We start from the raw sequence: 22,134 nt of genomic DNA, 5'->3' as shown, positions 1-22,134 counted from the left end.
TTTTTGGTTTTAGCTACAATAATAATGGAAAATAGTTAGTTCACTCATAAAACTTCCAATGAATATTATTTTATGCTGTGATCAAAGAAACAAGTATCAAGAATCAAGATTTTTTTGGCCATAAAACAACATTACAAAATGTAAGCAATAGGTAAAATATCACGAGGGCCTTGTGATCACAAGGCAGACTATAAAAACGATCAAATTTACACATACACATTGAAATATTCCAGGTACTCATAAACAGAATAGAAAGCTTCAGACGTGAGCCATTTATCAACAGCAATACAAAACGTTTGCACTAGTAACAATTTAACATTATCTGGTAGTAAATTAAACATGCGAATTTGTAGTTACCTATGACTTTTTAGAGTTTTAGTCAATCTAACTGTAGGTCTAGTTATATCATCCCTATGCCTAGTGTAATGTGAATGTACAGAAATATTTTTATTTAAATTAGACAGATTTTTCTCTACGGAGATTAAATTATAATATGTATACAAACAAGGTAAGGTCATAATTTTGTGTTCAACAAAAATTCCTCTACAAGATTCATTCTATTTCAAGTGCTTTCTTGAGCCATATAATAACTTTTTTTGAAGAAGATGAGTTGCCTCACAGTTATACTCCATAAATCAAGTGTGAATGGAACAGACCAAAGTATATAATTTTAATTACATCTAGGTTTACACAGTATTTTAGTCATCGTAAGAGAAATGTTACTCTAGAAAGCTTTTTACATAAATTCACTAGGTGATTCTCCCAGCTGAGTTTACTATCAATTCCACTCAACTACATTCCTAGTAACTTTACAGGCTGGAAAGCATCATCATTCAAATTCAGATTACCAGTAGGCCTACTTACATAGCTGAGAGAAAATATTATTTTCTCTCATTAACCTTAAGCATAGAGAAACAATAGCGTAAGTAGATATCCCATGGTATAGGGCTTTTATGTCGCAGCTTTTACTGTTATCTCAAGCCGATTACTGTCGACTATTGTCAATTTTGACTGTTTTGTTGTGGGCGATAGTGTATGAACGGCACAATTTGAGAGACTACCAGCGTCACACAGCTGCATAGGAAAGAACTACGTGAATTATCGGCACAGAATAGGTACAGAATGGAAACTTGTAATCAAACGCCTATCTAACCAATGCTTTTTACATGACGCCAATACTAAACTCGTTACGTGACATTGGGAAGTTCCAATCCTGGTCTTCTGATTGGCTCGTGGCACTGAACGAGATAAATTGATCCGGATCATTAAAGTGATCCGAACCTACCATCAATACTACAATGTACATCAAACTACAATACTATCAATATTACAATACGGCACTTCCTAACAAGATGGCGGATTTTAGCGTCAGGGTACTAGTCAAGTTTCCATACTGTATGTATACTGTGCTATCGGCTTGGGATAACAGTAAAAGTTGCGACATAAACGCCCTATACCATGGGATATCTACTTATGCTATCGTTTCTCTATGCGTTAAGTAAGTTGGCATTGAACCACACCTCTGACTCATCCATAGCCATAGCCACTCCAAGCGTATCCTGAATAGTTTTTATATCAACGTCCTTATGTACCAGAGTGGTATCATCTGCATATAATATTGAAAAGACAGAAACATTTTTACTAAAATCATTTACAAAGACTAGAAACAGAAAAGGGCCAAGGACTGATCCTTGAGGAACCTCTACAGTCACATCAAGGACAATGGCCCATATGAATAAAACCAGAGCAAATGCTCATGAGCAAGAGCATGGAGCATAAGGTTTTGCTCATGAGCAAAAGGTAGAAGCAAAAGCATTTGCTCATTTTTATATGAATAAGCTTTACCTTTTACTCTTACCTTATGATCCTGAACTCTGGAGCAAATGCTCACATATTTTAGAGATTTTTCATCAGCTGATTCGCTTTTGTAGCCTTGGTTTGTTTTTATAGCTCACGGAAGCGCTAAATATGCAAATAGGGTACACCGCTTGTGTTTGCGTCGTCTGCTCTTTTTTCTATTCATGAATAGAGTTTTAGGTTAGTTGAGTTTAGAATTTTGAAATAATAGCTTGAAAAAATGTCATCCCTATAATAATATTGAGCATATTCTTATAATATCAATAGCCTTCTTATAATCGTCTACACTCTCATCTTCTTAAATGCCTATTTCCTATTTTGTGATGGCTATCTTTATAACAGGTAGCTTTTGTATTTATTCTTTTGTAGGAATAATGGTGATATATATATCATGGTTGTGATCGTATCTGGTATAGTTTCCTCATACGAATTAGTTGAGCCATTTTACAATGAGCAAAAAGTGATAAGCTGCTCTAGACTACTCACCTTTTTTGAAGCATTTGCTTCAAAAGTTGAGCAAATGCTCTAGTTTATTCATACAATTTTGAGCAAAAGCTTTTACTTTTGAGCAAATGCTCAAACTATTTTTTTGATAAGCATGAGCAAAAGGTTTTGCTCACGTTTATTCATAGAAAATGAAGCAAATGCTCCATATTCTAGAATAATAAGCAAATGCTCAACTTTATTCATATGGTCCACTGTGTTCATAAGATGACTGGAATCTACATACAATGTTACATTCCTCAAGGATGATCAACTCGCATTGCCATGTGTAGGCTATACTGATTGAGAAGGGGCTACCAACCTTGTGCGACAATACAAAATTTCCTTTATTAGAAAGAAATTGATGCCGTTCATTTAGTGAGAGAAAATTATTCATTTCCACACTCATTAAAATGATGGTAGGTTCAAGAAAGATAAATATTTGCACATATTCTTTTTATAGCTACTCAGTTACAATTTCAATCTGCACTAGTTTTGATATTTTATTTTCAGGGCTACGACTTAATTGCAGGGCAAGTTTATCTGCTTATGAAGAAAGACTACCATGTATCGAGAAACGTCAGGTTACAGTGGTTCTTAGAACATATTAATTCTACAGTTACTGTCGATGATCCTATACAGGTGAGAATAATTCATTCGAATCATCTTAATTTATTGAATGAAAAAGACTAAGAAATTGTCAAAAAACCACTGATTTATTGATAATTAGAAAGACCGGTTTCGGTTATTACACCATTGTCAATCTCTGATAAACTTAATTTATTTAAAGAAATTTTGTAATAATATTCCAACTCCATAATAGAAAATAACTAAGAGAATTAGACAATTTCAAACTATCAAGCTACCGGTAAATTAATCAACTGTAATAATAATTGTAATTTTTTTTACAGTTGTAAAACCCCGAAAGTTGAAGAAGCAACCCCCCCCCCCCAACAGCTATGCCATACTGCAGAATTGATTTAACTAAAGAATGATATACCAATTCTAAATTTTTTTTATTTAGAATTATATTTATTTGGTAGAATTTGTAAGATAAATATAATTCTTCTACAGACGTACTTAATATGTACATCCAAACATGTTATTTTGTTTTGACAAAGTTATTTTTCGTGTATATTTAAATATTGATCAATGTGTTTTTGTCAACTTTGTATTAAGGATTATTATTTTCATTGTATTATTTTTACTATGGTAAAAAAAAATTAATTTGATTTGAAAAAAATCCCACTTTAGATGATCATCTATTATGATTCCCAATTATTTAATATTAGTGACTTTTTTATAGTGGGACAATCACAATTTCCTAGGTTTGAAGTGCACCTTGAGTGGAGCTTTAATTCTTCATTATCAACAGGCTGCCCTATTTTATTTACTGAGAAGTAGTAACGATACTCAAAATACAAACAAAATAGATTTTTTGATGAAACGGCGTGTCCCGTCAGAAATTTGTTTAAAACTTGAGTATTTGAATGCCTATCTGAATGCCTTTCTTTTTATTTTCAGAAACATGGAGAAGAAGTGATTGTTTTATCAATCGTTCCACTGGACCCACCGTCAGAATGGAACTACGAATCTAGTCACCTTTACCATTATTTAGTCACTTCTGCAACTGAAATTATATGTCTTAGTGAGTCGTATAGTGCTGTTTTTTGTTTAGATATGAGCCCTTCTATCTCAACTGTGGTGAGCACTAATTAATTTGTTCCATGTAGTTTCTAATTAACTAGTTTTTATTTGGTCGTTTTCATTATAGTGGGGTTCACGTTATAATGGCAGTATTAGTGTAACATTGGTGTTGCTATAGTGTGGTCCACGTTATAATGGCAGTGAAGAAAGATAGGAGAAAAACGTTGCCAAGTCTCTCCATTTTGCCACTGAGTGTACACAGCTGTTACTCAATTCATCCCATTAAATTTGATCTAATAATAATTATCATTTCCTTGATAAAATAATCAATTCAATGTCAAATCAATCAATAATATATATTTTTTCATAATTTGATTCAAAAATTTGCTTCCATAACTGAGATCAGAATTTTTTTATACAAACCTGAAATAGCGGCTATTTTAAAAAGCTGTGATACACCAATCTGAATCTCAAAACAACAGAAATTAAGTTATTTGGTAGGTATTCTATTCCAATTTCTTTTAAAAATAAGATAAAAATAGAAATACTAGACTATTAAAAATAAGTAATTTCAATGGAAATAATTCTGAAATAACCTTTCAATATTATTTATACCGGTACGAGTAGGTCTAACCTATACGTGTAGGCTAACTGAAGCATGGATGAAGTCTAGGATGGTCAGTTATCTACTTTTAAAATGTCATTTTAATTTGTGTTTCTCATACGGTAATGTCTAAAAATTATTTAATTGATTCAAAAATACATTTTAAATTAATTATACAACTTGTGTACTAAAGTATTTTGATAGAATAAAAAAAATGGCTACTGAGAATTCTTTGTCTACTTTTGTACAGTCACTCTCAAAAGTAAAAATAAAATATTCTGGAAAACAGACAACATTGCAAAGCTAGAGAGAGAAAGCGCTATGTGTTTTGTTGTATGATAGAAAAGGACAGCAACAGTATTGTCAATCCTACACTGCCATTATAACGTGGACGTCACTATAGCCTTGTCTATCATCCGAAAAAGCAGAGTAGCTTCGTTAGTTTTTCAACAGTGTAGAAATATAATAAATTGACAAAATATTCAATCTCAAATATGGAAAATTATTATTTTATCATTGAAAGCTATATTTTCTTGACGTAAAAATATATTTTATTGGAATGAACAGTTGATATTAGGCCTACTTGAGATACACCGGTATCAGCTATCCTCTATAGAAGGCAGTGGCAAGGCAGAGAATTGGCATCGCTGTTCTTCTATCTTTCTCCACTGCCATTATAACGTGGACCTCACTGTAGTCTAATACTTACATCCTAGATTATCTTATGGGTACTAGAATTCAATATAACTATAATCTTAATAAATCCATTCCAAATCATCTCCGCAGTTAATAGATATTTCAAGATCGAGTTCATATGATAGTTTATCATTGTAAATATTTATTGCTTTACTCAAAAGAGAAAGTTTCAACGAAATAGGACTTCGTTTCTAGGACTACTAGAATTCGTTACATAGCTACAGTATTCTTTTCCATGACAATATTTGTAACCGGTGAAAGTCCACTAACTGATGATAGCTGTTGATATCTCATTTCAATATTTCAATTTTAGAAATCGTTCCCTGATAGATAGATTGATTTATTCTCATCCAGTCTTGATAAGCCCATTGCATTTCCATACAAGCAACAAATTGAACAATTCATCGTTGATAATAAAAAACAGAAGATGAAAAGTCTTGTATGATACATATATGTTGAATAACTTGAATATATACATATCTTGAATAACATTCATGAAATAGAAACTTAATCACAAAAAATAAAGATAGAATTTGAACTAGGACAGCCAAATCCAGCAGTTTTCATGAGATCAAACAATAATAAAATTCCTACTTTTTAGAAAAGGAATTGATTCACAGGAGGGTAGATTTAAGAAAAGTTAATGATTGGAAAATTTCGCTGTGATAGCGCAGCTATCAAATATTGTAATAAAACATTTCCTTGTGATTTTTCCACTTCGTTTACATGTAGTCATCATTTCAACTAAAAAAATTTGGCTTTTAACTTCAATAAACCGAATGTTAAAATGAGCTTCAGTAAGAAACGTATGTGTCTTCAGTTAAAAAGCATATCAATCTCTTCAAATGATTAATCAATTCACCTTAGTTAATAACTTCAGGATAAATAAATAAATTAATGATTGTCGGTAAATCAAGTTGTGCTTCTTACTTGAATGTGGGTAATGAGATGACATGCATGCATGGTGGTATTTGAACCCAAGTTCCGGTTAAAGTTTATTGAAGCTTCAAATATCGCATTTGTTAATATAGTAAAGAGAAATTCTCATTTGTTATTCTTTTCATCTGTGTGCTTTTAGTTGTGTAGAGTTTATATTTAGAATTTGAAATTTTATTTATGAATCGAGCGGAGATACCAAAATCATCTTTTATTGCAGGATATCCAACGGGGTCGTGTGATGATTGATGAAATTCTTATTTCACTCAGGAGAAGTGTGGAGGGCTTCATCAATTCTGTAAGTTGTTTTCACTATTGTCTAAAGTCAATATCAATTATAAACTATCCTTATATTTACTGGTTGAATATGGGATGCTGTAGACACTATCTGCAAACATCGTTCCTAAAATCCTTGCACATTCTTGAAACAATTTTTGTACAAATCTTCTTTTAAAATGAATAAAATAGAAATAAAGAAGATATCTTCGGAGACGTAGAAGCACCATCACCTTCTTTGCAAACTACTTGTGAAATTATGTATAACTTTCTGTATGAACACTACTTCCATGATACTCTCATAGAGATAAGATATTACATGATTTAGAGCGTTTATGTTGCAAATTTCACTGTTAACTCAAGCCGATAGTCCGTGTGATTCTTTTTCGTAAAGCTATGTTTCTATTTCATCTTGAGCTTTCTACCATCATCGTCCAAAATTAATAATTCATCAAAAATTGAAAGTTTCTCATCAGAGATAGAAGCATCAAAGTTGCAAATATTTGTCCAATACTTACCATTTATATACTCAAGCCATTCACGAATAAATCATTCCATAACAGTATAAAAAATACGCCCAACATTGAAGTCCGCATCTTTACCATTTCAGTAGTAATTTTATTAGACAAGTTTATTTTTGTTTATTTCTGTAAAATCACCAAATTATAATGATAGGGATAGTGAAGCTGGGCTTACTAACTTACAGTATTAGATTCTAAAATTCTCGTATATTCAACCACAAATGAAAAATTTACTAGCCCTAGCTGTTTACTGGATGATAATGAAGGTTATTACAATTAAATCACGATTTTGGATTGATAAAATCATGGCAAACTAGAAATTGTTCTTTTTTTGTTCTATTGAGTAATTTATAGTTAGCCATGATGAAATCATTAGTAACATACAGACTAAGCATGTTAATAAAATGATTATTCAGAATTTGGTGACATTAAAATACGGATGTTCATCAGATTTATTCTGTATGTTATTCATTAGTAAGAGGTGTGCATAAATATAATTATTATCCTTTTTCATATCATAGGATAATGATAATACTCTTAAATTTCACTTTCCATTACGAACTGCTTGTTAATGATCACTTCTCAATATTTCAATTTTGATCAGACTGCTTCGTCATAATTTAAGTATTGGAAAGTGATAACGATAGTATTGGAACTGCTCCGTAGAAAATGTAGTTATTTAAAATAATAAACTGGATTTTATTTATCTGAGGAAAAGTTGAGTTTTATTAATTTATGCAATTGTTTTTTCCTTTTCATTAAAATTCGAAGTATGAACAAATACAGATACTTGTTTTTTCGGTCCTCCTTCAAAGTTATTTCTTCAATGTGCGAATATTTCCTATTTTAGTGATAAAAGTGTGAAATATTTCTTCAATGTTTGGTTTTAATGCATTTAAATTTGAAAATCCGCTTTGTAAAAATATTTAAGGACCGAAAATTTTGTGAAGTGAAGAACTACAAGACCTAACCTATTTCGGACTATGTGTAACCTTATCTAAATTTGAAAGAGGAATAGCACAAGGTTACCTTACTCTTCCTCTCCCTATCATTTTGTTGGTGTACGTATTGTAAGAATAAATGAAAATTGAAACTGTGTTGAATCATGAATTTCCTCTTGTTTTCAGTTCCGTATTCCTGGATCCACAAGATATTTTGAGCCGATAGTGTTCGCGACTGTGATAGTACATACTCCATTTTTCACCACTCCTGCACAGCAGGTAAATGATTACCTGTTTCAACAGGTGAACAAACTTACGGTAAGCTACAAGAACAATTCTTGTTCAATGTCACTTGATTAATTTATTTTCAGTTGTGAGTTTAAATATCTAATTTTTGGGGAAAGTGATCTCGATAAAATTAGCTTTAGCATTAGCATTAACATTTGCTAGTTGTTGCTTGAATTTGTTAGTGCGTATTTTTTATTAATTTCCAAGTAGTTGAGGTTGGTAATTGAGTTGCTAGTTATATTCAAGTGATTTATAAAGTTCTAGTGTACCTGCTGATAATATCTATGAGTCACCAACTGTAAGTAGAATATACCAATATCCAAGTGAAGCTCACAAACTTTTCACACCGTCTTAGCGATTTTCGGCCATTTCTAGCTACCGGTATTTACCTGAGATCAGTGCTATCAGTAAACAGCTACTGAATCTAACTGTCATCTGTCGACACAAGGACTGGATAGTGACGTCGATAACGAAGAAGTTTGATAGTGTTATCTCTCTTATAACTGTCAAAAGACCGGTACTCTACAGCTGTTCAACTGTTGCTTGTTTACCTTTAACCATGGTACTCTACTGACTTGGATTTCGATCTCAATATTGCGTTTTATCAGGCGGGTTTTTTTTAATTAAAAAGACTAAATAAATCCTTACATATCCTGACTCAGGGGCTTCCCTCTCCTCTTCTGTCTTGATTGCCCACTTGGCGCTCCCTTATCCTTTTCCTTACATATATCTATTCCCAAGAACACTGACTCCATCTTTAATATGTCTTCGAATAGAGTGATGTGTACCCGAGCTAGACGAAATAATCAGATTCAAGGAATGGATGAAGAGATTGATAGTTTGAGAGAGGGCCTCATTAACAAAGAAGTAATTGACATTGATCTACATGCAACGCTAGTTGAAATCTGTAATAAATTCTCCAACGAAGCAGTTATAGATTTTATTCCCATAATCACCTCACTTTAAAATAACTATGACGCTTTATTGAAGGTTAATTCCGATCTGAAAAATATACTGAACGACGTGAATTTTGAAAATGAGTGTTTAATGGAAAAGTTGAAAATGGAGAGAGAAACAAGAACTCTGATAGTCGAAGATTCATTGTTTAATGAGAAGCAGGCTGAGAATGTGATTTGTGCTTCAAAGTTGAAAATCATGGAGGAAGAACTTCACACATTACAATTGGAGATGGCTTCAAAGAATGAAATAATAAAATTGTTAGAAAAAGAGTCTGAAAGAATTTCATCAATGTTCAATGATGAAGAAATTAATTTTGAGCCAAATTCTATTGAGGTTGGAGATTTTATCCTGCCTAGAAATACTGTTAAGCTTAGAAAAAACATACCAGAGAGATTAATCCTATTGAGATTGTTTTAAGAGGTTGACCTGGCAGGATATGTGAGAGACTTTTTTGGAGATGGCCATGCATCCTTAAGTACTGAAGTGACAATGAAGGAAGCCAATTCCTGCATGATCAGTTCTCCTATCATACAACCCTATCCTGCTGAGCCCCTTCCATCACCCAAGAGGACGCCCGTTCACTTTACAAGTGGTGACCAACCTGTGCTAAATGAAGTTCCAGTTGTGGACAATCTCCAATTTCTGATAATTTAAACTATTAGCTCCTGACAAAGATAATTTATCTGCTGAAAATGTATGAGTCAGGGATGAATTTCGAAACTATGCTATTGACTGATTGGGTGGCTGATACTGGTGTGGTTGTGGATTGTCAAACATTTGAATCAACGGCTGAAAAGGGGCTCAACAAACTTAATTGCTTTTTCTGGAATATTCAGGGTATATGTAACCAATTTGATTATTTAGCTTTAATTTGCAAGAAATACAATATCAGGGTACTTACAATTGCTGAGCATTGGATAAAAGATACAGAGTTGGAATTCACTTATTTGCCAGGCTTTAAAACTGCCTCGGTTTTTGCAGAGCTAATCTAGGTGTGGTGCAGTTGCTGATCATTTGGAATTCAGGGAACATGAACATATGAAAGTCATGTCAATTGAAATAGAATGTGAAATTTCAGCAGTAGAACTTATTAGGGGTAAAATTATAATCTTGTCGGTCTATAGACCATATAATAGAAATATTAATTATTTTAAAAATTTGTTATCTTGTTTTTATAATGTGTTGAGTTCAGTGTTTAAGAATGGATATAGTCTAGTCATATGTGGTGATTTTAATGTGAATTTTATTGGTAACGATTGTTTTAAAAAAGATTTATTGAATATATTTGAATGTTTCGGATTAGATATGACAGTATAGGGTATTACTAGACCTGGTCTGGATGGCCCCAGAAATAAATTACCCCTCCAAGAAAGGTCTTGAAAGTGAGAAGAATCAAAGTTATTTGGTTCTAAAAGACTGGTGTGCAGCAAATAATCTTTCTCTCAATGATGGTAAATCCGCGGACATTAACTTTGCTACAGAAAAGTTAACGGTGAGACTCCATTGAAGTTTTTAGGTGTTTTTATTGACGTATGTCTGTCGTGGGATGCACACATTGACTATTTGTCAGGTAGGATGGCCAAATGATTGTATATGTTACGGAGACTTTGTGTAACTGTGGATGTGTCTGTACTGGTGAATATTTATTAAGTACAAATCTACAGTCTCCTTTCTTACGGAATAATGCTTTGGGCAAACAGTGTGAATGCCAAATCAATTTTTGCTCTTCAAAAGAAGGCAATAAGAATAATATGCAAGCTACCATATAATGCACATTGTAGACCTTATTTCATTCACCTAGGTATCCTGACGTTGCCGTCGTTATATGTCTTAAAATTATTATGTTATGTACAAGACAATTTGAATAAGTATGATTCTAATAGCTTCCATAGTTTAAATACAAGAAATAGACACAAACTTAGAATTCCGTTGTACAGTCATACTAAATCACAAAGAAACTGGCACTTCACATCTATCAAATTATATAACTCTACACCTGACCACTTGAAAGTACTCACATGCACACAATTTAAAAAAATACTGAAAGCCGTATTAACTGATGAATGTTTGTATACCGTACATGACTATTTTAGAATAGATTGGAATCGTTTTATGTGATTCATATTTTTTTCATTGTACTGATACTGACTGATCTTAGTGTTTTCGTGTTTGTTTTGACTTACTTTAGTGTTAAAAAATAGTCTAGAGCAGCTTTTCACCTTTTGCTCATAGTAAAATGGCTCAACTGATTCGTGTGAGAAAGAGGGAACTATACCAGATACGATCACAACCAATAGTCAAGAACAATAAAACTCTTTTTAGATTCAACCATAATATATATCACCATTATTCCTACAAAAGAATAAATACAAATCTGATATAAAAATAGCCATCACAAAATAGGCATTTAAGAAGATGAGAGTGTAGACGATTATAAGAAGGCTTTTGAGATTATAAGATTATGCTGAAGATTATTATAGAGATGACATTTTTCATGCTATTATTTTCAAAATTCTACACTCAACTAACCTAAAACTCAATTCATAAATAGAAAACAGAGCAGACGACGCAAACACAAGCGGTGTCTCCTACTTGCATATTTAGCGCTTACGTGATCTATAAAAACAAAATAAGGCCACAAAGGCGAATCAGCTGATGAAAAATCGTTAAAATACGTGAGCATTTGCTCCAGAGTTCATGAGCATAAGGTAAAGCTTATTCATATAAAAATGAGCGAATGCTTATACTTCTAACTAATGCTCATGAGCAAACTCTTATGCTCCATGCTCATGCTCATGAGCATATGCTTTGGTTTTATGCATATGGATCATTGTGATGAGCGTTCATTAATATTGTCTTATCAATCATTTTTTAGTTTTATGATTTGCATTATTCCCAATTATTTCTTAAACCATTTGAAATCGAAATATAATTTACTTTTGTGCCTTTCCTCATGTCAAGTATTTGTACACAATGTGATAAATAAATAATTTGGTTCCAATTGAGTGATTTTGTATTTTCAATTTTCTACATTCAGGTTCTTGTGCAAGGATGGAAATTGACCAAAGTGAATGTTGTCGAATTTTTGTCAGCGATTGAGAAGCAACTACAATTACTGGAAGACAATATTGCCCATGTGTCAGGTCTCGTACATGATCAATTAGCCGAAGTTAGACAGAGACAGGTTGGTTGAATTTATTCAATCTCTCTATTTTAATCACATTAATGGTAGGGTCAGACTCTGCAGTAACATTAATAATGATGAAGGGGCGTTTTGACTGTAGAGCTGTTGCGCAAATTTAGAGCTGGTACGTTACATGTGGCACGAGCTCAATAAAACTGGAGGTAACAGTGAGTGATCAAGCAGCAATATTTTGTCTAGTTTTACTCGAAGGAACAAATAAAAAAGTAATTTTCACTCTAGATATACAAATAACTATTTCCTTCACCTACTGTCTAAAGTACTTACTTTACTCCCTGAAACATAATACTAAAGTATCACTTTTTCACTCTCGGTAGTAAAAAACAGAAAAACTCCCTAGGGAGGAAAAGTGACTCCATTTAAATAACATGGGAAGCATCTCTATTTTAAAAACTTACATTGTAATAGGTTAGAAGGTCTAAGCTCAGATGAGGAAGCATATAGAGTAGTCAGTCATTGAGCCAACTAAATTAAATACCTCAACCAGATTTGATCAACATATGAAATATATGTTTGTTTGCTAAAATTATTACAAACTCCATATCACTATACTAAAAATGTATAAATATTTTTTTATATTCCATGCTATTCAAAATACCAGCCAACGAATATTTCTTATTAACTAATCAAATTTGAAACGGGAACTTAATCATAGTTGTAGTTGTGGCGGCCATTGTTACAACTTTATAGCGCATAGCGCAGTCGGCGGAGAACTGTGATTACAAGCCAGCCCAGCTGTTTACTTTTTAGTTTATGTTGTAACACATTGTTTGGTCACGTACGTTTTTAAAAATTATTTTATTTGCAGTTCTTATAAAAATGTAGGTGGAGGAAAAATGTTGTGTATATCACGAGTGAAAAATGTTTTTTCTCCATCAGGAAAATTGTTGCCGTCGGCTTCGTCTCGGGCTTCAAACTTTTCCCTCAGGGAGAAAAACAACACTTTTTGCTGCTCCGTCATTTCAAATTTAACAATAGTTGAAATGAAATAAAATTATCATCCAGTGCTGTATTTTTTATATTTTATTGATGCATATCGTGTTTCAAAACATGAGAGCCATTTCCAAATAGGAATGGAATGCAGAAAATATAAACAGCAAATATAAACAAAAATATAAATATAAATGGGTATTTGCCTTTACATTGGCATGTGATTACCGGCGGCATGTAGAAACAAACCTGTTTGTTTTTACCTGCTGACATGTTTTGATGAATTTCGATCAGTTTACCATTGGAAGAAAATGGGAAATACAAGCATTCCTGATTTCAGCTGATCGCGTGTTTTCTGAAGTGGGCCACGTGGTCGCACTTTCATTATTGCAATTTGTGCTGGTGCTTTCTGAAAATGACAGGAATATGTACCGCAGAGAAGAAGAAGAAGCTTAAAGTGAAATTGTGATGACATTTCAAAATCTTTGACGGCTTTTCAAAGCCATGAAATAATATGGAATTGATGAAAAGGGTACTGTACTGGATATTTTCATTTTTTTCCAACAGTTTTTTTATTTTGCTTTAATTAAAACTATACAAAACATATCTTCGAATTGAAACACTTACTTTTTAGCAGTCACGACGTTTCGACCTGTCGGTCAGACTGGACTCTGAAATTCAATTTGCTTTTTAATTCAAATTTGAATTAATAGTGGAATAGTTATTTGTGCAACTAGTGCGCAAAGTGACAGTTTGCTGCACCGAAAGAAACGTTTACGCACGAGCCGTAGGCGAGGGCCGAATGGTTTCTTGAGCGCAGCAGAGGAACTTTGTGCACGTATTTCACATCAATTTTTTCCTACAGTTACCATTGAATATGAAAAGTGGTTGATAATGGGTAAAATGATGGCTGAAATCCATCAAAATTAATAATCGATAATTTATTCAAATTAAAAATTAAATTAATCCAATTAATTTGAAAATTTGAATAATTTTGAGTAAATCGCGGTATGGGATGTTAGCGTTGCGACTTCTACCTCCAAGCAGTTGTCCTAGTGAGTTTCGTCATTCATTCTTATTCTGATCTCTAGTTATTATCATTTATGTTCTTCATTGAACAATAATATCATTATTTTATTTTTATCCCAATTTTCTGAGTGATTTGTATACAAGTTTATGACTTCTTGATATGTCAATATTTTCCTTGCAATTTTGAAGCTTCGTACAGACTTGAGCGCCACGAACACGCGCATTTCATTTTTCATCAGCTGATGCTATGCTTGTTATACCTGTACCTTAAGTCAGTTTCATATACATTGATTTTTGGCCGTCAGATAGCATAAGAAGATGTTATAGGAATAGGGCGATTATGTTCCAAATGCCATTGTTAACTCATGCCGATAGTCCTATAGTGAGGTCCACGTTATAATGGCAGTAGATGAAGATAGAAGAATAGCGATGCCGATTCTCCGCATTAATTAATTATATTTCTACACTGTCAAAAACATAATTGGCATTGTTGTGGACCTAGAAAAGGATAGAACCACCGGCTTTGTCGAATGATAGACAAGGATAGCAAAACCAAAGTTGATCAAATACTGTCATTATAACGTGGACTGCACTATAGTAGTTGTTTTTGGTGAAGATATGGGAGGCTGGTAGTCTCTCATACTGTGCCGTTCTTACAATCTTACACTCCCAACAAAGCAGTGACAGAAATCGATAGTAATCGGCTTTGAGTCAACAAAAATCGGCTTGAAATTTGGATCATAAACATGGGATATCTTCTTATGCTATCTATTCTGTATGCTATAGCCTAGTTTTCAGATATCCTCAATTTCTTTGCTATGTAGTTAATATCCTAAGGCTGTAATTTTTGGTTACTGGGTTTGAAGTCAATGATGAAAGGTGTGCAGTCAGTTGTAACCGTGTTTGAGGATGCCTTTAATATGAAAAATACACACGATCTATTCTATATGATCTGAGTAAAGCTATAGTTAAACACACATCAATTTTTGTGGCGTCCTTATAAATTCTATTTGATTGAAGAAATGATGTCAAATAGATGTTTGTCAAGTTCCGTTTAATCTGGTAGAATTCAACTTCCAAAAATCGATGTGTGTGTGTAACTGGTTTAAGGGATTTGATGTCGTTGATCACACATTCTACTAAATAAATTATAATTTCTTGTTGTCCGTGATAAAGCTCTAAAATTATTTAAATCTTATTTGGAGGGTCGTACACAGACAGTGTGTGTGAACTCGAGTCTTTCTGAGCCATTAAGAGCCGGTTTCCGAGCTCGGGATCTATAAGTTCTGGACTTACAGAGTCCACGACTAAAATAAGCTCTCGGGTCTAAATTAACTTTCTGAGTCACGGGTTTACATTCTAAACTCTGGGGTCTATTGAGTTCTCGACTTATTTGAGTCCAGGACTTTAACGCAGTAAACATGAGGGAGATTCTCAATATTTTGCTGTTGTATTGTTGGCATCAGGCCTATAGCAAAACAGCTGATTGCAGCGGGATGATTCAAATGTTCTCCAAACTGTTTTGTTTTGTAACAATTATTTTGTGAAAATACGTTTCGATTTCTTTGTTTTGTTTAGATCTATAAATTCAAAGCAAAACCTAACCTTTTGACACATGAATAAAAAAATAAACATTTCATTTTACGTTAAGTGTTAAGCTATTTTTATCATTGATCCTTGCCATTGATTTTGGAATAAAAATGTTAGTATGCTACCTACCTATTGAGTTGGAAAACGTATTTGTTTTGAAAAAACTTGAATAATAATTATTATTATTATGTTAATATGCCATTGATTAATAATATTCACATTGGGAGATGTGATGATGGTCATTCCAAGGCAATCCTTGTATTATTTTACTTGAACATTTCTAGGTTATGATGTCACAGTCGTAAAATAAGGTTAGTTTTTCACGAATAATATTATGAAGAACTTTATTCCAAAATAAACTTGCAAACTATAAATTATGACTTTTTGTGTAGTTGAGAAGTTGATATTGTGGTAATTATTCATATTGAATGAAAAAGACTAAGAAATTGTCAAAAAACCACTGATTTCTGATTTAAATCAGTGGTTTTTTGACAATTTCTTAGTCTTTTTCATTCAATATAAATTATGAATTTAGATGGACTAATTCAAATAATTTCGGTATTCCATTAAATTTATTTGGCTATTCATCTACTCCAAAACAATAGCTGAATTGTGTTTGCTCCGTTAAGTCTAGAACTTAACCCTACCCCAGTCGAGAGTTTAAAATCACGTTGTTTTAAGCTCTGGACTTAACGATTTTTGATAAATCCTTGACTTTGAAAGAGGCGAGAATCTAATTGAAGTCCTGGACTTATAAGCCCTTCACTCAGAAAGCGAAATTATAAACTACAGGGTCTAACGTGATCTCTAAACTCCAGGGTCTATTTGAGTCCTCGACTACGTTAACGCTCTGACTCGGAAAGCCAATTTTCTGACTCCAGAGTTTAAAGCCGGTTAAAGTGTAGAACTTAGCTAAATGCCGAGCTCGGAAACCGGCCCTTAATGTGCCTTACGGAGTACCTCAAGGGTCCATTCTTGGGTCACTATTACTTCTAGTGATGATGAACTATATAGAATTAAATATTTAATCTAAATTTAATAATTATTATTAAACGTAAATCCAAATTAAATACTGTAGCTCACCCCGAAGATATTTAATTTGGATTTTCGTTTAATAATAATAAATTCATTAGCTTGAATGAAAAAGACTAAGAAATTGTCAAAAAAACGCTGATTTATTGATAATTAGGAAGACCGGTTTCGGTTATTACACCATTGTCAATCTCTGATAAACTAAAACTAAATACAAGAGCAGCAGAATTTATACTAGTAGGCGAGTACTGCTATTGGTCGAGGGCATGAACGCCTGCCATTGGCCTAGCTAGACAGTCTCCTCCCACTCAACAGTGTGACAAAATGGCGGCTTAAGCAACAGAATTGCCATGATAGTAAATTCTATTCTCAACTACACAAAAAAAATTCATTAGCATTTGCATAATTGCAATATCTCAGTAATTTCCATGTGTAATCTAAAGTTGTTTGCCATGCTGATGATTCATTGGTTACCAACGATGTTGATTTCAGTGCTCGGCATCGAAAAATGTCCAGCAATCAGGGTGAAGCTTCAGCTTGTACATTTCATTATTTTAAGATTTCAAACCTGAGGTTATGTATTAATATTAATTTGATGTTTCGGATAGCCTTGTTTGTGTGCATTGTGTTCATTCTTATTCTTATTGAGGAATAACTTTTTTATGAATTGTCAACAGATTTGGTGGTGATCACCGACGGAATGATCACCCTGCCAGACATCCATGTGCTCGATTCGGTGCTAAGTCAACTGCGCAACAATGCAGTGGCTGTATCCTTCCTGCATGTGGGCAGTCAGTTCCATCCGCACTGCGCGCTGGGTTTGGTTCCCTATGTAGAACTCATGCAGTTCATTGCATTGGCTACTACCGGCTCCTATATTCCATCACCACCTGCCGTTGTATTTCCGGTCAGTACTCACTCATCTTTAGCTGCCTACAGATTTAGGCTCTATTTCACCATTATCCTTTCCTGACGATTTCTCTATCTTCCCAAACATTGATAATTTTCCAGGTTATGTTTTCTTGTCAAAAATCAAGAATCAAGAATTTTTTATTGTCACAAACAAAATTGCATTGACAAAAGTCACTTGACATAAATATCACAATATTAATAATAGGATCAAGTACAGGTCAGATTAACTTACATTATAAAAACTATAATAAATTTAAAACTCATAATATTATGGATGAGAGTCACTAGTTAAAATCTCTTCAACAGAGTAAAAAGTTGTTTACACACTGTTCGCCCATTGTTATGGCAGCTCACTGCTACTTTCATCCATTCTAATCTCTTGTTTAGAAACGCAGCGTTAGTTTTGACATATTTTCGCTGATGAAATCAAATTCCTTAATCTTTGGTTAAAATTATCAGTTACTGTTAACTTGAGATTACTTAACGAAGCGTTAGCGTGAATATGGTGAAATGCAGCCTTAGTGTGTGATTAATGCCATATTTCTAAAAACGAGTCTCTTCCATTTATCCCCAAGAAAAATGTTCCCAAACCGTAGACGATGCAAAACCAATGCAATTCTTCAAATTATAGTTTCATGCTTCTCCACTAATGATCATCATTACTTATATTGAGGCCCACGTTATAATGGCAGTGTTCCATTAATATTGGTGTTGCTATCTTTGTCTATCATTCGAAAAACCAGATCCTTTTCTACCTTTGCAACTCTGCTAGATCGTTTTTCAACTATTCAGAAACCAAAATATTCAATATCAATTATGAAAATTAATTTTAAACTATTAAAAAATATATTTTCTTGTCAAATAGAATATAATTGATTATTTTGAACAAGAATGAACGTTAGTATAGAATAAAAATACACCTTTTTTCACAAGTGGACTAATTTAGAGCACAGCCCTACATTTTTTAAAGGGGACAGCCTTCTACCTTTTTCTTGAATACTCACCTAGTATATTTGAATTCCAAGCCAATACCAAGCAAGAGATAGGAAAACAAAACTATGTTCCAAGCAAAATAAAGGAAAATAATTGTGATATTTATTCTTTTGATGAAAATTTTATGAATGAAAATTCCATAGAAGGAATAGTGTGTAGGTTTTAAATAAATGATCGTAAGTATCATTTAGCAAATAAATTAATTTCAGGCACTATGAATGCGACATAATGAACGCAATGTATAAAATATGAATATGTTTGGAAATTCAACAAATAATCTTGCATTATTAACCATTTATTATTTATTATTAACGTGTAGTATTATTAACAGGATATGCCAGGAAAAATGAATATTTACCAGATATCCTTTCTGACTTGGTCTTTCATGAAAGGAGGATTGGGCATTGAACCATACAGTGGAGAGTTATCCAAGGGAGAATGGTGTGTCAGGTAATCTATTAATAATGTCTTCATAACATGATTCATTTTTAGAATATTTCATTTATTGTTATAAGTTTAGTTCATATTTCATAATAGGTACTTGAATGAATTGTATGACAATTGTCAATATGTTATATGTATTCTGTTCATGAAAAATATGGATATTATGACCATGACCTTGAGATTCAACAGTTACTTCACTATCAGCAATCTAGTAAATTGAAAGGTTCAACAACGAGTATAAGAAATACGCTAGTGTTAATGGAACCATTATTGGTAGCTGGTTGACGTATCGAGTAGTTGATACGACAGTTTTATAATGAGGGTTTTTAAACGTTAGTGAGGGTTACTACACGTTAGTTGCAGTATAGAGAAAAGATAGTATAGGAAGTTATCCCACGGTAAAGGCCGTTTTTGTTCCAAATTCCACTGTTAACTCAAGCCGATAGTCCTATATACGACTGTAATGGGTGGAGGTATCTATAACACTACCCCACCCCTGACATCATTTGTAACGGTGGGAGGGAGGGGGGGACTTTGTTAGCCCCAAATTCTATAACAAGAAAAATTTATAATAATTGCTTTTAAAATCTCCACTCAACTATTAACCTGTTTAAACTATTTGAATCTACGGTTGGGAGCTATGGATGGATTCGTTCATGCAAATGCCAACATCTTCACAACTGTTTAACAACACTTTTTGTTGTTACAACTGTTTTGTTTTTTTTTATCATGAATAATAATTATTGTGTGTTACTAACTTTTATCTAATTTCATCATCTACTAATCTACAAAATTATATTTGTGTGTAAATTCCACTAATCTTTGTTCTTAATTTGGTTTAATTTCATAGTTTATATTGAATAAATATATTACGCAACTTAGGTCTACGCACAGTTTTATCTTGTAGGCTACTCCTTAAATATGGATGGACATACAAAAATATACTGCAGTTTTGGGATCATTTTATATATTTAATAGTATTTTTCTTGTATTATTTTTAGATGTTATAATATTATATTACAAACGAGGAAATAGGAAGATTGTTCGAAGAGACCAGTATTTTATCTGTTGTGAAAAGTATGAGGCTGAGATGGGCTGGTCATGTGTGCAGAATGCCGGAAGGGAGGGTGCCAAGAATGGTGCTGGAAGGCAAACCCGGAGGAAGAAGATTACAAGGAAGACCAAGAAAGCGGTGGGTTGACGATGTGGAAGAGGATTTGCGAAGACTGGGTGTAAGAAGATGGAGAAGAACAGCAGAATGTCGAGAGGGGTGGAAGGATGTGGTTGTGAAGGCTAAGGCTCTACATGGGCTGTAGTGCCAATAATGATGATGATGATGATGATGATAATATTATATTATTATAATTGTGTATGTTTATTGAGAAATAAATTTGAATTTGACCTGTTTCAATAACCAAGTAACTTATCACGAGCCAGGAACGTAAAATAAAAGATTTTGTAGAAATGCTACTGATATTAATTTATTAGTTGTATTCAAACATACAATAATTATCGGTCATGTTTTAAATTTTGTTACATCGAATCATAATCTTCTCTGTAATCGGTTATTTATTTAATTACTTGTTTCAAAATTACATAAAAAAAAATTCCAAATAATATTTCTCAAATTAAGACTTTATCGCAATGATTCATAATTGATATTTGGACAAGAATTTGCTAACTCACTCTACAATAAATTTAGGGCCTCGGTCAATTTATCTCGTCAATCTATTCGAGCTTAATAAAATAATTTTGGCACTCACCATGGAATCGAACATTTAAAGGTGCGTACAGATATACGCGCCGCGAACATGAGCAATTCACTTTTAATCAGCTGATGCCAAGCTTTTTATATCTGTATCTTACCGTTTCTGTAAAAATACAGATATAATCAGCTGATTAAAAGTTAATTGCTCATGTTCGCGGTGCGTATATCTGTACGCATCTTGAAAAATGAATCGGCACTCACAATCACTCACGTTTACATTTCAACTACGGTACTATTTCTCAGACTACATGTTTTTAATTTATACAAATTGACAATAATGATATTTTTCATCTAAATAGGCCGAAGCCTAATTTAGAGGCCGAGACAAGTTCTATGACTACATCTTCTCGCGGTGACGACTCGTTTAGAACTGCCGCTCTTCCACTCAAATTTTCCAATTTGCAAGAAAACACGTGGAGCGCCCGGCCTAATTTCAGGTTAAAACGTCGTGGGTCGCACGGTTCAAATACACTTCTAAATACGTTTGCATTAATTTCATAACGAAATTCAAGCCAGTACTATGGAAATGCTAGAAGACTGCAATAATATGGATGGCTAAGAAGCAAGTTAGCAAATCTTTTATGGTAACACAAAATTTAGATGCTTATGCATGAATGAATTCTTTAACAATCAAAAACAAGGTTCACTACAGTTCATATTGGAAAAATTTAGTTCAATTTTGATCAGTTCAACAACCTGAAAGAAAGGCACAAAAAAACTACAATTCAAACCTCTCAATATTCACCATATTACACGACAAACAAACTTTCTATCAAAATTAGGATTACGATGTTGTTGGTGTAAGTATCACACCACAGAGAAAAGATTGCATAAGAATATATCCCAGGGCTTCACATATCCAATTTTCAATGTTAATTCAAGCCGATAGTAGTTATTTTTGGTGAAGCTCTGTGACGCTGGTAGTCTCTCATACTGTGCCATTCTTACACTCTTACATTCCCAACAAAACAGTAATAATAGACAGCAGTCTACAGTAACCGGTTTGAAATTTAGAACATACACGA

At 33.2% G+C, this 22,134-nt stretch overlaps 1 protein-coding gene across 1 annotated transcript in view; it reads left to right on the top strand.

Annotated features, from left to right (window-relative positions):
- LOC111050612 (KICSTOR complex protein SZT2) overlaps positions 1-22,134 on the top strand; it is a gene marked incomplete at its 3' end in the record, with an annotated part of 112,577 nt that overhangs the window by 248 nt on the left and 90,195 nt on the right. The window contains 9 exon segments of the mRNA XM_039441409.1: positions 2,854-2,982; positions 3,865-4,044; positions 6,444-6,521; positions 8,148-8,240; positions 12,247-12,393; positions 13,636-13,769; positions 14,341-14,396; positions 17,670-17,899; positions 19,229-19,347. Of these exon segments, the coding sequence (XP_039297343.1) occupies positions 2,854-2,982; positions 3,865-4,044; positions 6,444-6,521; positions 8,148-8,240; positions 12,247-12,393; positions 13,636-13,769; positions 14,341-14,396; positions 17,670-17,899; positions 19,229-19,347 (1,166 nt within the window).

This window comes from Nilaparvata lugens, chromosome X (assembly GCF_014356525.2).
Source record: "Nilaparvata lugens isolate BPH chromosome X, ASM1435652v1, whole genome shotgun sequence".
NCBI classification, from domain to species: Eukaryota; Metazoa; Arthropoda; class Insecta; order Hemiptera; family Delphacidae; genus Nilaparvata; species Nilaparvata lugens.
This window is presented reverse-complemented; position numbering and strand designations above follow the sequence as displayed.